The sequence below is a fragment of the Vicugna pacos genome, chromosome 7 (assembly GCF_048564905.1).
Source record: "Vicugna pacos chromosome 7, VicPac4, whole genome shotgun sequence".
In the NCBI taxonomy this organism is placed as follows: Eukaryota; Metazoa; Chordata; class Mammalia; order Artiodactyla; family Camelidae; genus Vicugna; species Vicugna pacos.
In genome coordinates, this window is record NC_132993.1 from 20,320,856 (window position 1) to 20,337,453 (window position 16,598).

The window sequence follows — 16,598 nt, forward strand, 5'->3', positions numbered from 1 at the left end:
TTTTCATTTATGTATGTACAGAATGCAGTCTTCACATGTTTTACATAATTAACCTGTTTAATCCTCACAGAAATTTATAAACTAGTGTTTTCCTGATTTGCGAAGGAGAACAAAGGCCCAGGGAGTAAGTTTACATTATTTCATCTAGGCTCAAACCCAGTAAAGGGCAGTTCTGGGTTTTGAATACGAGTCTCTCAACTAAAGCTCTTTCATATTCTTTGCACGAGAGTATATATTGCCTTCTAAATTACCAGAATTATTATGCATATTTTATATTTTATTGGTTTCATATAAAATGTTGGTGACACTTTAAATGGCATGTCTTGGGGATGCCAGCTTTAGTTCTTCTGGGTATATAAAGCCTGTGTAATTTCCTTTACCTCCATCTTAGCATTGAGAGTAAGCATGAGGTTACGATCCTGGGAGGACTCAATGAATTTGTAGTGAAATTTTATGGACCACAAGGAAGTAAGTATATGTGTTGGTATGTGTTTTTCTATTACAGTCTTTTACTCTGCTCCTTAATAGGCAATGAGAATATCAAAGCAGATGGTGATATGTGTAGTTTTTGAAAAATAAATTTAATTAACTCTAGAACCAGTGAGGGAATCTTGCTCTCATCATAATTACCTTACATGTTTTTCTCTTTTATCTCTGTGTGACAATATTAAACATGAATTGTAAATTCTAGGTTTTGTTATGGATGGTTTTAGGGAAATGTTTTTTGTTGTTATTTTGGCAGGGTATGGAATAGATTGAGATAGTAGGCTATTACTTACCAAATAAGTTAATAGTGTTTAATCTTTTAAGGAATCACACAATACTTTTATAAAGAATCATGTAAATTTGGGGGAGAAAATGAATCTTTGCAAACTCTAGATTTTTTAAAGAAAAGTTTTGTGATTGAACATAGAGTACCTACTAGTTACAAGAATTCCTGACTCTTGAAGGAATTAATTTGCAGGGTTCTCAAAAGAGATTAGAGTTTTAGCGTAACACTCAGATTCATTTTCTAATTTGAAGACATAGTTTTAATGTTCAACATTTTTACTTTTATTTCAGCACCATATGAAGGTGGAGTTTGGAAAGTTAGAGTGGATCTTCCTGATAAATACCCTTTCAAATCTCCATCTATAGGTATGTAACTGCCCAGTTCTCTCCTTAAAGAATTTTGAAATCAGAGAGAAAAAGAAAAAAACACATATGTTTTATGGGAGATAATTAATTGCAGAAATATTTAGTTACTTAACCGAATTTTTCCTTTTTTTCCTTTAATTAGTAACTTTGGGCGGGGGGACTTCCATAGTGTGATAGAAGATGTTTAAATCTCCCCTTTGCATGATTGTAATAACTACAACTCTATAGATTTTTCTGTCTTTCAGAGTCAGATTAAACAGTTTTAAGACCCACTGTCCATTCAGGCTATTAGTGAAATAATAAACATCTTAACTCTCATTTTAAATGCCAGATAGTTGGAATTAATATTATATAGTGTCTATTCTAATTCTTTCATTTAAAAATCCTCTATCATGCTTTGCTTTTTTATTCACTCCATCTCTGGGTACCCCTTTTCATCCTCTTCACTTCCGTCTTTTTAGCCTTCTAAACAGTTAAAGAAGGTAGAGTAGAAACCTCAGTGAGATTGTTTAAAGGGTCCTTTTTCCTCACCTTCATCTTCCTTCTGCCCTAATTGGTGATATTGACCTGTCACCCCCATTAAGGCTTTTAGCGACAATTTAGGTATTTTAGCAGATGCTACAGAGGTATATTTGGTTGAAGGTTGATACCTTTGTGGAATGGTAGTAACTTAGCTAACTTAAATCAACTTCTAAAAGTTTCATTCTGTAGATGATTTTAAAATATTATAAAATACTGACCAATTTTAAGAAGGAAGAAGAAAATAAAATGAATATTTTATGAGTGTTCTCTGCCGCACTGAACCTCATGTTCAGAATTGTCAAGAGTTCAGACATCTTGCTACTGCTGTGGGCTTGCCTTCAGAACTAATGCCAGAACTCTTGGAGTTTAGACTACCCCCTACCCACCCAAAAAAGGTTTGTTTTTTTTTTAAAAGAAGTGGATTAAAGACATTCTTAGCTTTATGTTTTGATTCTAGGCCTTCACATTTCTGTCTAGGATAAATAATGTGGAAAAGTTAGAACAGACTGATTTCCAATCAGATGCCCCAGCCTGTCTGCCTGACATCTATATATGTTTGAGAGTTTTATGCTATAAAAATATTACAGAGCATCTATAATTCCTTCTTAGGCTGGGAACTCTTAGTGCTCATTTTAAGAGTAGACACAACATTGTAAACTGACTATAACTCAGTTAAAAAAAAATGGGAAAAAAAAAAGAATGAACTAGGAATTTCCTCTTAAGTTCCCTTAGGTGAGTTTTCTAAACTCAGTAATTGAGAAGATACTTTATAGATAACTGAATTGAAGATCTCCCCATTGCTACAAGAATCTCCAAGTTTTAGAATTATCAAATGGTGATACAGGAAGAGTGCTGTGAGGTGCTGAGTCTTTGAGACAATCCCTGAGTGTATCTGACTTAATACCTTAGTACAGTTGGCACAGCAGCCCTTTCTCAGTTCCATTCCAGTGTGGTGGAATGTAGGTTCCACTCAGTTTGTGAAGGCTTTTGTGTCATGTCGTGGTTCCCTGTCCCCTGTTTATCTTTTAACTTTAGGGTGTTTCTTTATGTACAGGCATTTTAAACTTGTGTGTAGTTGAGTGGTACGATCTTTAAACCTTTACAAACAGAATGTCCAAACCATATAAATTCATTCAATAATATTTCATAAATACCTATTTACTTAGACTAAAAATTGGCTTGCTAGCTCTAGTTTTGTTACCCTTGATTCTTGGTCAGAAAGGAAATAGAGCCTGTTGAAATTAACAGTGAACCTGTGGACATGCAATTACTATCCTGTAGAAATGTAGTTATTTCTCAAATCTTGTCTTAACATATATTTCCAGGTAATACAATTTTACTTTGACTGTTATGATGAAACAAATATCTAAATTTCAGACATTGTTTATTAACTAATGACGTAACTGAAACCTATGTACTTTCTTCAATTAATGATGTAATATGAACTTGGTTAGGACAAATGACTAGGCTCATTTAACTTCTTCATAATTTCTCCTTTGCCTTTTTGTACTTTAGAACTTGGCAATACCTGCAAGTGTGTACTATCTTCTCTTAGGGAAGTAGATCTAGTTGAAATATTTGTACAAGCTGTCCTTGTTTCCTCCAAAGGAAGATTGCATAAGAGAGTTCTATCGGTTGTGTGGGGTGACCCATTTTCAGGTCATCAACAATGTAATTACTGTTGAAATGTGCTTTAAACATTTCGAGAGGTAGTAGCTCACTTAGAATAGGCAAGGATTCCTTTTTGAATTGTATAGGTAGTTGCAGAATTGTATGGAAGGCCAAGGAGATAAGATAAAGCCAACCTCTTCTTTTTAAACCCTGCCTCTATAGTATCTAGGCAGGCATACCCTTCTTTCTTAAGTATTAAGATGTGTGGATTTAGATTAAGCATCTTAATACTTACGTCTTGGAATTTTAAAACATATATATACTTTTCTGTTTAATATTAATATATTTTTTAAATGTATAAATGCTCCATATCCGTAGTAGGAATGTAAGGAAGTCCAGGTGAGTGAAAATAAAGAAAAATTAAAATGTTTCATAAGCCTATCCCTCAGTGGATATCATTTACATAAAGTTTATGAAAATGTACTTTAAAACATTTTTCTATGTATATTTAAGTATATATTCAATACAATTTGACATGGTCATCTTTAGGATGTACTCCAGATAGTTTCAGAGAGTTTTCAGTAGTTACATGACTGCTTGAAGTTTAACTTAAAATGCTTTTTTAAAAACAATTTACATCTTTAAATAAGTATTTTTTTCTCCCCAAAATAGTAATAAAGCTACCTCAGCTCCTCTTTGAAAAGAGAGAAGGAATATAAACAGACTCTCAGGAAAGTTATGAACTTACTCTTAAAATGCTGTCATTGTTCCAAACATCTTAAGCTCATCTTTTGAGATTTTTACATTCTCTTTGTATATCATGAGTGATGGCAAATCTTGATGCTTTAAAGCTGGATATAAATTTCTGAAATGGTTTAATCATTTAATTATAGAGAATAAGATGAATTGAAAAACCAAGTAACACCAATTGGAGTGTAATATTTGAATCTTTAAGTTCTAATTTATTTGGAAGTTCAGAGTTTTATATTTTTCATTCAGAAACATTTCTCGAATGCTCGCACTGCTGCTGGGTGTGTCACCAGCTTTGTAGGTAGGAGAGTGTGATTGGTCAGTGGACTGGGTATCAGGAAAGAGTGGTTCTGGCCTCAGTTCTCCTTGGCTATTAGAATGATACATATCTGAACTGTTGTTTCCTCTTCTAGAAATTGAGATACTGGAATTAAATGAACTCTGCATGTTTGATATTGACCTGTGTATTAAATACTCAGGATATATAATTAGGAAGGATGTGCAGTGCCTTCACTAGTTAGGAGAAAAAGTCATATATAAAATACTGCATTTGCTTTAAAAGTGACAGCTTTTCATGGCCTTTGGTGGAGGGGTGGGTAGTGGTGTGAGTCAGCACCTCAATTGAGGAAGAGAGAGTATATAGAGGAGACAGGCTTTTACAAGAAAGATTGTGTTTCGTGTATTCAGAGTAATCTTTACAAAGATTCCAAGATGTGATGGTGCGCATGGGACTTTAGAAATACTCTTTCAGAACCTTGAGTGATGCCCAGCCCGTGAAGTGTTGTTCTGTGCAAAGAAGTGGCTACAGAGACTACCTATTCCATGCCTCAGAATCGCAATTTTCAGCCACTTACACGTGTGTTCATCTCCTAAGAAAAAGCTTTTACCCATCAAAGGAAACAGACCTGCAGTTGCTGTTCAGGGGAAATAAAGATGAGCGATTTCATACATAAATAGGGTTATGTAGAGCAATCTTTTATAAAAATTAAAAATAGCCAATAAGCATAGGATACGAAATGGTTTTATGTCTGATCCAAAGAATGCAAAATAAAAACTGAGGGACTGTATGACTTATCAAATTGACAGGTTAAATATTGTTAGCAAAGGTATTATGATATGGCTAACCTATGAGTGACTTTACTTAAATTAAGGGAGTATTCAAAGATGTGCACTAAGGTTAAATTGCAGTGTTATTTTTAAAACTTAAAACTTGGAAGCAACCTAAATGACCCAGTTGATAATAAAGTAGTTAAATTATGGTACATTTTAATGGACAGAATGTTTCACAGCCGTTACTCATGTTTTAACACCAGCTTTAAAGGAACACACAGGAAAATGTCTAACATTATACAGTATATTTAAATACTATAATAAATAATATCTATAATAGTGTTTTTTCCATGCAGATTCCAAGTATGAATGCCAAATTTTGGACATAATTATCCATGGCTGTTAAGGGAATTAAAGATATTTTTTCTGTAGCTTCCAAATATTCTACAATAAGTTCCCTTTTTTTATAAAAGTAAATATTTAAAAACATATGGCAAGTGTGTATCTTTTGAATGTGCTGTTTGCATCTTTGTCTGAGTCTCAGCTTTTCCTATCTTTTGTTCTAGAAAGCCACCAGGCTATCCCTGACCAGAATTCTCACCTGGTAACTTGCTAAGACCCCATGCTGGCCCCCATGTTTTCCACTACCCTCCTTTATTTTTTCCTTTCAGTTTTAATTATATGTGCATGTAAGTGTACATACTGTTTCCTTTGTCTCTCTGCTTACAGTTTAGTTTACTCCTTCGTGGCTATTGTCTTTACACCTTTACATATAGCTATTCTCCACTCCTTTTCTTCCTTCCCCTTTTCCCTTCTGGGCTGTTAGCTCAAGCATTTCTTAACTGCGTCTTTTTTCAGTCTGATTCTCCACTTGTATTCCCCTTCTCTCCTTTTTTCTCTTCATGTGAACCAAAAAGACCCCTGTTCATAGATAATAATAACAGCAATACTTTTGATAAATCTAAACTGGGGGGGCAGGGGGAATTACATCTTCTAGTAAGGTACAGACCTAAAATACTAGATTTCAGGCTTTCAGCCTCTAAAGGTCTTGAAAGTACCTTGAAGTCTCTAGCACTCCAGAGAAAATTTAAAAGTTGTTGCTTAATCTTATTTTTAAGTGATTACTGGCTAGTATATTAATAGACATGAATTCTACTAATGTCAGATAGAACTATAGTGTATTTTAGAATCTTTTGTAAATAGCCTTAATACCAACCTGGGAACTCTCTCACCATTTATACTTTTTTTAAAATAGACAAAACTGTTGTAAGAACCAGCTGACAAGTCTAGAAACCAACTTTTGAAATACTACCTCTGTATATCTCAATGTTAAGTGAGGAGGACCCTCACTCTCCCAGGAGCAAGCTATATGCAATGTGTCTGGATTGCAATTTGATGATACCAAAACTGAGTTGTGTAAGAGGGATGGTTGGTTGAGAACAAGATTCTGGACAGACCACTCAATGGTTTGTTGATAGAATGGCCAGGAAAAAAAACTAAACTCATTATGCAGTGGAATTTTGGCCAAGCACTAGCCAAACCCATTGGAGTAAACAGAGAGAAAATGAAAGAGTCACGGACAATAACAAAAGTTAGAATGCTATATTGAGCTTTACCAACAGTCTGACCTAATTGTAAAGGCTATCATCTGAATAGGATGGTTTTGGGTCATTCTATTCTAAAGGAAACTAGACTAGATAACCTGTCAGAGTTCTTTCTAAATTTCTCAATCTGCCATTGGTTCTTAATTAAAAGATATTCTGATAATCAGTATACCATATTCTTTTTACTTATGCTAGCGATTAAGGGAAGTGATTTAACCTTTTTCATTGATGAAATAGCAGACTCTTCTGGCATTATGCATTTTTTATTTCACTATGACCAGAAATAACTTCACAATATTTTGGAAGGGAGTTTTATAATATGGTATGACTAAACTAACTATAGGGCTTAGAATATTTACCATTTTATTTTGTGTCTTCCTAGATGGAAACATTGTACGATTACTCCCTCAGGAACTAGTGTGAGTAACTTAAGTGAGCAGTGTTTAGTCAGGGGTGGACCAGGATTTCCAGTAGAGAGGAGTGTGTCATTCATGAGAGATTTTGGATTAGTCATTTAACAAAGACCTACTTGAACTACTGAATTTCCACAAATAGCATGAATTCTTAGACTGAGGAAGCAAAATTCCATTAAGATCACTGATACACTTCTCTACTTTCATGACCTTGGGTTTAAATTTAGATTCTGTTTCAAACAGTTAAGTAATTGTTACTGTGTAGTGATCTATATCTTTTGTATATGTGCTGCCGAAGCAAGCACAATATGTCTTTTGAATACCAGTAGAGAGAAACAAGGTTCTAGTAGAAAAATTTCATTAAAAAAATTTTTTTAGATAATGCATTGAGAATGTAAGCCATTGTTAAAATTTCTCTTTTTACTGGTATTCTGAAAATATAATTTTTTCAGGGTAGATTTTTTTTAAATGATTATGTCTGGCAGCTGAGGTAGAACCTGCTTTCTCAGAAAATGGATTCGTCTTACATCATTTCTTCTAATGAGCTCCACAAATACATTGGATACCAGCTGTGTGCAGGGGATCATTCTAGGTGCTAGGAATATAAAAGTGAAAAAATTGCTCTTGTGACCCTTACATTCTTGGTGGTGGGAGGGGTGGGGATAAAGCAAAATTTAAACTGTCTGATAGCTTTATGCAGAGAATTGATGTGATAGAATTGACATAATCACTACCTTAGGTTAGGTATTCAGGAAGGTCTTCCCTGACAAAGCAAATTTAAGCAGAAGTTTAAATGAAGAGGGAATAAAAGCCAGCCCTGATTCTCCAAGATCAGGAATGAGAGCATTTCAGGTAGAAGAAGTTGTAAAGAGACCCCAAGACAGGAGCTTAGTGTGCTTAAGGAAGAGAGATGAGGCTGGGAGGAGAGTGCGACATGGGAAGGGTCCAAGCAGTAGGCAGGGTGAGGTCCTGTAGGGCTTGGTAAGCCAGGTTGCGTTTTATTTTTAGTGTAATGGGAAAAAGTCATTACAATGTTTTAAACAGGTTCAGTCATCACTCTGCTGTTATGGGAAAAGAGTAGAGATACTAGTGGTTTGGATCAAACGGCCAAAGTTAAAAAACTCTGGTGTATGTAGATACACATTGCTTTGAAGAAATCTAGCTATATTGAGGAAAGCATACACACAAGGCTGGTACCTAGAGGAAGATAAAAAAGGAGGCTTTGTTTTTTATTTTATTTTATTTGAATAGGAGTTTCTGTAGCATGTTTATATGCTTGTTTTAGGGAGTTGTCTAGAAAAGAGGGAAACCTTGGTGATGCCAGAGGTCAAGGGGAGGATTAGAGGAGCAGTGTGCCTTTGAGACTGTAGGAAGGGACAAGATCAGAACACAAATAGAAGATTGGTACTTGAGAAGGCCATGAACATTTGAGCGAACTCTTAAGGAAGGAGGAATGAGCACGTATGGGGGGAGGATTTTGTTGGGCAAAGTGAGGGATCCTACCAATTGGTACCCATTTTTCCAAAGAAAATTGACAGGGCTCTCAGGTCAAAGTGAGACATGGAGGACCAAAGGGAATGGGAGATTTGCAGAATAATGGTAAAATGTTCAAGTCATTGGAGGAGGAGGAGCAAGCTACTAGAGAAAGGAGAGGGGAAAATTATAGGAGATGTTGAATCCACAAAAGTTTATAGAGCATACTTTTTAAAGTTGGTATATTTGTTTACTTATTTATGTCTTTCTTCCCTGCCAGCCCAATAAATACAAACTCCATGAAAGCAGTCCCTGGGTCTGTTTTATTAACAGTCCTCCCCAACTGAGGGCCTGATACATTGCCTGTTTCGTAGGAGAATATTTATTGAATGAGTTAATGAATGAATGAGTGAGTGAGTGCCTACTTAGTGGCACCCTCAAATTCAAGTATAGGGAATTGTGAATGATTGGTTTCCCCCAGTTGTCGATGGGAGTTTTGGTGGGAGAGGGCAGGAGATTTGCAGAGGATTGCTAGAAAGAGGTGATGGTAATGGCTCTTAAACCTAGTAAGAAATAGGGAAAATAGAAGGGTGGTAGGTAGGAAGAAAGAGGGAGGGTTAGTGGATTAGAGTTCACAGTTGAAAGGATTGTTTTAGGGTGAGAAGCTCTTTGACAAAGATAGGAGACTGGTGGGTGAGTTTGCAATTTTGAAAGTGAAGCTATTTGTAGAGATGAGAAAGTTCAAGGTATATCCTAGGAGTGTGAATGAAATAGAACAGAGGAAAGATCATTGAGGAGAAGCTGAAGGAACTGAGAGGCCAGGGTGTCAGGAGTGTGGTAATGTCACTAAAAATGACAGACAGGAAGTAGTTGGTGGAGGAGAGACTTTGGAGCTGGGTGCGGAAGTTCTCAGTGATGGGAGAAGCCAGGGGTCAAAATGACCTTATCAATGAAAAACCCCTTAAAAAAAAAAAAGAAAACCCCTTGTTAGCAGTCTAATATGTACATTCATTCAGCTTCATCTTGCTATGTAGCCAGAGTAAAAGTATCAGTTGGCTTTCATTTCCATCCCCAGGCCACCTCTAAGGGGTAACCTTGCCTTTGCTTGCTTCTATGAGAAGATTTGTCCATTTCCTTCTTGAAGCCGGGTCATTATGTCGATTTTAATTCTGCCTTTGGCAATTCATTATTGTATAATCTTTCTATTTGCTGTATAAAAATTCCACCTACCTTGCTGTTTGGGTTAGTTCCTACTTTAACTGTAGTAGGTGACCTCCAGCTTTTAAAAGTTGGTTATTCATTCTGACATCTTTTAGGCATTAAATTCATTCCTTCCCCTTTAGGATTGGAGGTATAATGAAAACATACATCCTTAGCTTCATTTTTCTTCAAACTGAAATTCTTTTAAAAACAAATAACAGTAATATTTTAGTTTCCTTGGAGAAGCTTGTTCACACAGTTGAAGATTTATTCACATTCTTGGTGTTGGTGAAAACCATTTTGCTGAAAGGAACTTTGGAGATTATATCATCCAGTTCCCTTATTTTAAGGTTGGTAAAAATGAGACGCAGGAAGGCGGAGATATATTACTACTGACTAGTTGCAGAGTCTGCCTTCTGGCTTCCAGTCTAGTGTTTTTTCCCTATACCAAATGGAATCGGAATGGTCTCTTGAATAATAAATATTAGAGTAACTGTATTTTCTATTTCCAGTGTGATACAGTTATATAAAGAAGGCCCTAATATCCCAATAATCAAAGTATCTTCTAGTACTCTTGACAATTCCTAAAGGATTAAGAGATGAATATGTAGGGGCAGATATTTTTGTTTTTAGGATGAGGAAAGTAGATGAAATTACTTGCCTGAGCTCGTTAGCTGTAGTAACATCACTGAGTGCTTACTGTTTGCCAGTTACTGGTCAAATGATGTGCGTATATTCGCTTAATCTTGATGATAGTCCTGTGATGTGTGGTTACCATTATTTAGCCTAGCTTTATGAATAAGGAATCAGAAAGGCGAAGAGATTCAGTAGCTCTAACTTGCCCAAGGCTCACAGTGGAACTTAGGCAGTCTGACTGGAGCCTGAGCTTTTAACCACGACTTTGTGTAATAAATGGCAGAGATTTGAAATTGGTCTCAAGATTTCAAGTCCAATGTGTTGTGTCCATACTCTTCTGGCTCTGACCATAGAAAGAAATCCTGCCTGATTCAGTGTGGTTATATGAATGACCAGGAGAGTGAAAGATAAACTATGGAGACAGGAAAGAGATTACAATCTTCCAAAAGCAAAACTGCAGGAGAGTAGATTTAAGGTGCAGGTTTTGGTAATTTGCTAGGTTGGTAGAGGGTTATGCTGTTGAAGGATAACACTCCTTCTCTGAGTTATAAATGAACTTTTCTTATCCATCCAGCCCATTCCTCAGATTCCATATTATCAGAGAGAAAAGAGGACCCCTTGTTGAGTTTAGATCTCCTGAACACACACAGGATCAGTTCAGAAGTTCCCATGACACAGGGCAATGAGAGTGAGCTCCTTGCTTAGTTCCTCACCCAAGAAGAGACCGGCCCAGGTCCATCTCTCCTGAGTAGGAAAGGCTCAGCTCTCGGAAGAGACTTCTGCCCGGGTGCAGGCTACCACGGCCTGGGCCTGGCTGTCTGAGGTAAGATGAAAATCTATCCCAGGGTGCACTAATGCACAAAAGCTGGCAGTAAAGCTGTTGCCAGTGAAGTTGGCAGCATCCCGACTCCTTTTTTAGCTGCAACACCCTAACTGTAATCACTTCCTGCATGCTAGGAATGGAAATCCAAGTTATTGCCCTTAAAAAATTTATAGTCTGAGATACTACTAGGGGAGATGGGACTCAACGTTTAATATATTTTTTTAACAATTACATTTATTTAAAAAAATAGAGAATTAATCAGTTTGATTCTGAATGATCTACTTTATGTGGGCATTTGTCCTCAAGATAGACTATCAGAATAATTTAAGGTATTTACTTACGGTTTTCTCACAGGAATTCATAAGCTTGTAATTAAATTGCATCTGCCTCAGCTGCCTCAGTCCAGGTTCATTTCAGGCCTGGGATAGCGCTGCCATTTTTGCCTTTGGTGCTTTTCACCCCTTTACCTCAGGGCAGATTTACCTTGTTTCATGAGTCACTTGTTTGACCTCTCATTGCTTCAGGATTATTCTGGGTAGGATTTCTGAATAGGTGACTGGCCCTAAGTATTTCATTCTATCCACAAATTTGAACATTAAAAATATCCCCACAATTAAAGGAAACAGAGATGGGAAATACAATTAATTTTTGCCTCTTTTATTTACATATCAATACACTATCAGTTATTTGAAAGTGTGTACAGCTTTGTAAAGATCCAAACCCCTGCCCCAGAATTGGACACAGAAACAGGCTGAAATCAAAACCAGTTTTCAGCATGACTCGGCAAGGCACTATTTACTTTCTCTGCCCATTAGTCTATGGGTCAGGAGATTTGCTATTCTAGAGTGGTTGAATATTTGAGTAGAACAAGCAAAAAAGCATGGCATATTTTCCTGTTTTAATAATCTGTGCTTTTATTTTTAAAGATACATAGTTTTGCATCAACTAAAAGCATGGTTTGGATCTTTCTCCAGAATTACAAATCTCCTGATTCCCTTCTAATAAAAGATAGAGGATAGAGATGGTTAACTTTTTAGCTTAGCATTTGTACCTGTTGTCCCCTTTTCACAAGAGCTTGAGCCACGTCAGAGAATAATTGCCCAAAAGATTTCAAACAACGGAGCTTTGAGTTTTATCTGACCAAATCACTGTGATTTATCGTTAGAAAATGTCTGATAGTGAATAAAATCTTAAATCATGTGGATTAAAAATGACTTGCTGCTTCTACTTATGTTTCCATTACAAACAGTTTTCAAAATATGTTCTCTTAAAATATCTTCAAAATAGTTCCTGGTCGAATGGAAACAAGTGTTGGGAAAATTCTCTTGTTGCAGACATATTCATTAGTGTGGTGATAGCATTGCCAAAAGGAAGGAAAACATGCCAGGGCAAACACGCTCAGTCCTGAGAACGTTCCTTCTCTGAATTCCTAGCCTGTTCTTTCTTCGTCTCCTCCCCTCCTTGTCCAGAAGTTCCATTGTTGTCGTCATGATCCAGAATGTAAATGGCTTTGCCAGAAATGCTGTCCACAGCTTGTCCAAGAACAAATATAAAGGAGATACTTACGCCCCTTTCCATTTATTTGCTTTGGGTATTTTTCTAACAATTGAAAAAGCCTAGCATAGGAAGAGATGGTTATAGTGTGGAAATTGTTTTTTGGTAGAATTGGTCTGGCTATGCTTGTTCCTCAAAGGCAAGGTTATAAACTGTTTCTGCCTACTTTGGAATAGTCAGCGGGTTTTGTGTCTCTTTGCAGTATTTTAGTATGTTGGTAGCTTTGTATTATATTCTCCAGAAGACTTCTGTACTGAAAGTGTGCCTTACATTTCCCCTTAAGTCCTCTATTCTCAGAGCTTTGGCTATTGTTATTAAACCCTAGATATTAGAGTTGATGGTCCTTTTACAAACAGGAAGAGTGGAGATTTTGGAGATCATATAATCCAACTATTTCTCTTTGTAGGTAAAGAAACAGAGCCACAAAAGTATGGTGACCTGCTCAAGGCCTGCAGTTAATAGAGTTGGGACTAGTAGCCAAGTTCCTATTAGTACTTTCCTCTTTCCAGTGCGGGTCTGCCCTCTGTCTCAGAGCTCAGATGGGGCTTTATATTTAGCAGGGGCACTGGGGACTGGGCTCCAACCCATTTATTGCTAGAGAATATGTTTACTAAGCCCTTTTTGGCCCTCTTTATTATGCAGTCTTGGACTCAACCAAACCAAAAGTCTAGATTTAACTGGAAACAGTGTGGAAACTATATTGATTCCAAATGTAATCTCCTTAATCTTTCAGAGACAGTTCTGATAAACATTTAAAGCTCTCTTCACCATAGCTGTTTGCTTATGCCTTTGAGGTTCCCTGTGACAACAGATTATTGAAGCTTATTCTTACTGTAGAAGAGACGGCCCATTCTGTTTTCCTTGAGATCTGCCATTCCCCAGCACTGAGGTGCTGTGACCTGATTGAGCTGTTTCCTGATTAGCCTTTTGTTTTGGAGATAAGCCTGTTGTTAAAAACAAACACAAAAATTTAAAGGATTTGTATGTCGATGTTCTAGCAGCAGTCTCATTGGCTTGCCACCTCCCTCAGAATGAAAGCCAGCATCCTTAATAAGACCACAAATGCTCACCACCTCTCTGACCTCACTTCTTGTCTTCTCCATATTCATTCCACTTCAGTTTCACTAGTCTCTGTGCTGGTCTTCAAACACATCAAGCAGACTCATGATGCACGGTGCACTTGGCTGTTCATGCTTTGTACACACTCTCCCCCCAGATGCTGAATGACTCCTTCACCTCCTTCAAATTGAGCCACCTTCTCAGTAAGGCTCTCCCTCCCCATCCTATTTAAAGATGCAGCTCCCACCTCAGCATTCCTATTCCAGGTCCCCTTCTTTTCTGTGTTTTCCTCCAGAAAACTTGCCACCTTCTCTTAACAGAGCACTTTTGTTTTCTAAAGAACTTTCCAGGTCATTCTTAACCTGGAGGCCGTATTGGGAACTTTTGCCATAGACAAGGTTGCTTCACTTGATATTACTTATGAGAATTCTTATCAGGGGCAGGATTTTAAGTATCAAGAATGAGTTTCAAGTTCTTAATTGTAGCTTCAAGCAAAATATGTTTTGCATAATAGAACAAGTCCCTAAATTAAACCCATATAGTAGCAACATTAATGTTTCCCACTCATCAGGAAGTTTCTGGGCTGTTGTAATAACAGTACATTCCTATATGTATCTAACCTTGAAGACTGCAGACTTTATAACCTGAGGATCTTCTGACTTTTGTAACGAATTAGTATTATTTAAACAAGAGTGTTTAAGATATGAGATCTCAAATAAAATAGCTGATTTTAGTGACTTCCTTAGATGGGTTTAGCACTAGATAACCTATGTATAATTAGGTCTACTTTAGAGTGATTGCTGCTATTCATAATTTTTCAATTGAAAGTTTTTTCCAACTATTAAAATTACACATTATAGAAATTTTGGAAAGTCAGAAGAATAGTAGTAGAAGAAATTATGGGAGAGTCTCTCAGAGTTGACTACTGCTGACGCTTGTTTCCTTGCAGCCTTTTTCCATTGCTGTGCTCCTGCTTCTGGTATAGGAGTGGGAGTGGTTTGAAAAGGATAACAGAGAAAATATTCCCACCAAGAATTAAGTGCTATTAATAGCTGTACATGTTTGCTTCCACTTTTTTATCTATGTGTACATACACACTTTTTTTAAGCAGAGCAAATAATATACAAGCACATTATCTCTTTTTAGTATATGTCCTGCCAAAGCAAGCAGTATCTCTTTTTTAAAGGAATATAGTTTTACAGATAAATTCTTTGATCACCGTTTCTCATTCTGTTCCCTTTTCCCACCATGACCTTGGCCCTGCACCCTCACTGAAGTAATTAACTCTTGTAAATTTGGTTTAAGTTGGTCCAGCACAGTTTTCTATACTTGTTACCATAGAGAATATGTAGTGTTGCTTTGTTTTAGTTTATGTAAATGGTATCATGCTATAAATACATCATTTTGTAACTTATTTTCCCCCCTCAGCTTTGGCTGTATCCAATTTGATACGTACTGACCTAGTTCACTATCTTGGCTGTGTGGGACTCCCAGTATATGGATGTACTACAAGTTGCTCCAGTCCCTTGTTGATGGGGTTGAATTTGGTTCTTGGCTTTTTTAAACAATGCTGCAACAGATATCCTTGTGAATCTTCTTGGACATGTGTGTTAGTGCTTTTCTAGGGTTACATAGAATTTTTATTCTGTTTTTTCTTCTCTTAATATTAAGACATGAAAGTTTCCATTGGCTAAGTATAATCTCTTCAGAAACACATACCTTTTAAATACAGACTTTGAAACATCTTTATGGTAAAATTAGTATGAAATAGTAATTGGGCACAAGTCTTTTTGCATCAGAGTAATTTAAACATGGCATAGGCCTCTCTTGATGTTAGAGGATAAAACATTAAGCTATTTCAACACAAAAGATTAAAAAAACAAAAGTTAGAAGCCTGGTTAGTACTTGGAGTGGCTAGAGCAAGTGAGACTGGAAATACCTCAGATTTCATAGTCTTAGCCTCATTTTCTAAGCTAGAGAATTTTCTTAGATTTTCAGAGATGACCACTGTCACCTCATCCTTGAGGATCCTCCTTTGATGCCACTTGTCTGCATCTTTCCTGACACCTTCCTCTCCCCAAATGTGCTACCCCGACTGTCAGTCACCTCTTTGTGCACATTGCAGTTATTTCTTCATGTCTCTTGTCCCACTGTTCCAGTGACCTCCTCCAGAAGAGTATTCTGTCTTATTTGGTTTTGTACCCAAAATAAACACTGTGCCTGACACATAGGTGTTGACCAAACATATTTTGAATGAATGAAAGAGAACCTATGTGAGGTGAAGGGGTGAGGGTGGGATTGGGACATAGTGATGGGCGCTTTAGTAAAGAACTTCAATTTATTCAAAGGATGGAACAGAATGAGGAAGTTGTAAAAGGAAGTGAGGTGATAAAGATGACAAAGTGACAGCTTTGACAGTGGATCTCTGCTTTAGCATGTTGTCATTTGTTTATACACAGACTGATTAAATCACTAGTTTTAAGTTAGAAAATAAATTAATTTCTCCTTGGAATTTAAATGTCAATATATTTGTTTAAAAGTATGTGTATGTATATACATATATATATACTTGTTTTTCTAGGAACAAATAAAAAAACTTGAATCTCTGACAGATATAGCCATCCTATGGAATTTTTTTTAACTCTTTGCCTAATTTCTTGGTTGCCCCAATTTTAATCAAAACTGGGTTTCCTGGAATGAATAGACTATAAAATTAAAGGAAATATTTTGGTCACTATTCTTATGCAATCATTTGTGGTTTGGAAG

The 16,598-nt window shown here is 36.6% G+C and overlaps 1 protein-coding gene across 2 annotated transcripts in view; it reads left to right on the forward strand.

Moving 5' to 3' along the window:
• UBE2H (ubiquitin conjugating enzyme E2 H) overlaps positions 1–16,598 on the forward strand; it is a 90,984-nt gene that overhangs the window by 53,058 nt on the left and 21,328 nt on the right. For both annotated transcript variants that reach the window (XM_031674134.2, XM_031674135.2), the window contains exons 2-3: positions 392–468; positions 1,063–1,137. In XM_031674134.2, the coding sequence (XP_031529994.2) occupies positions 392–468; positions 1,063–1,137 (152 nt within the window). The remainder of the gene's footprint in view (positions 1–391; positions 469–1,062; positions 1,138–16,598) is intronic.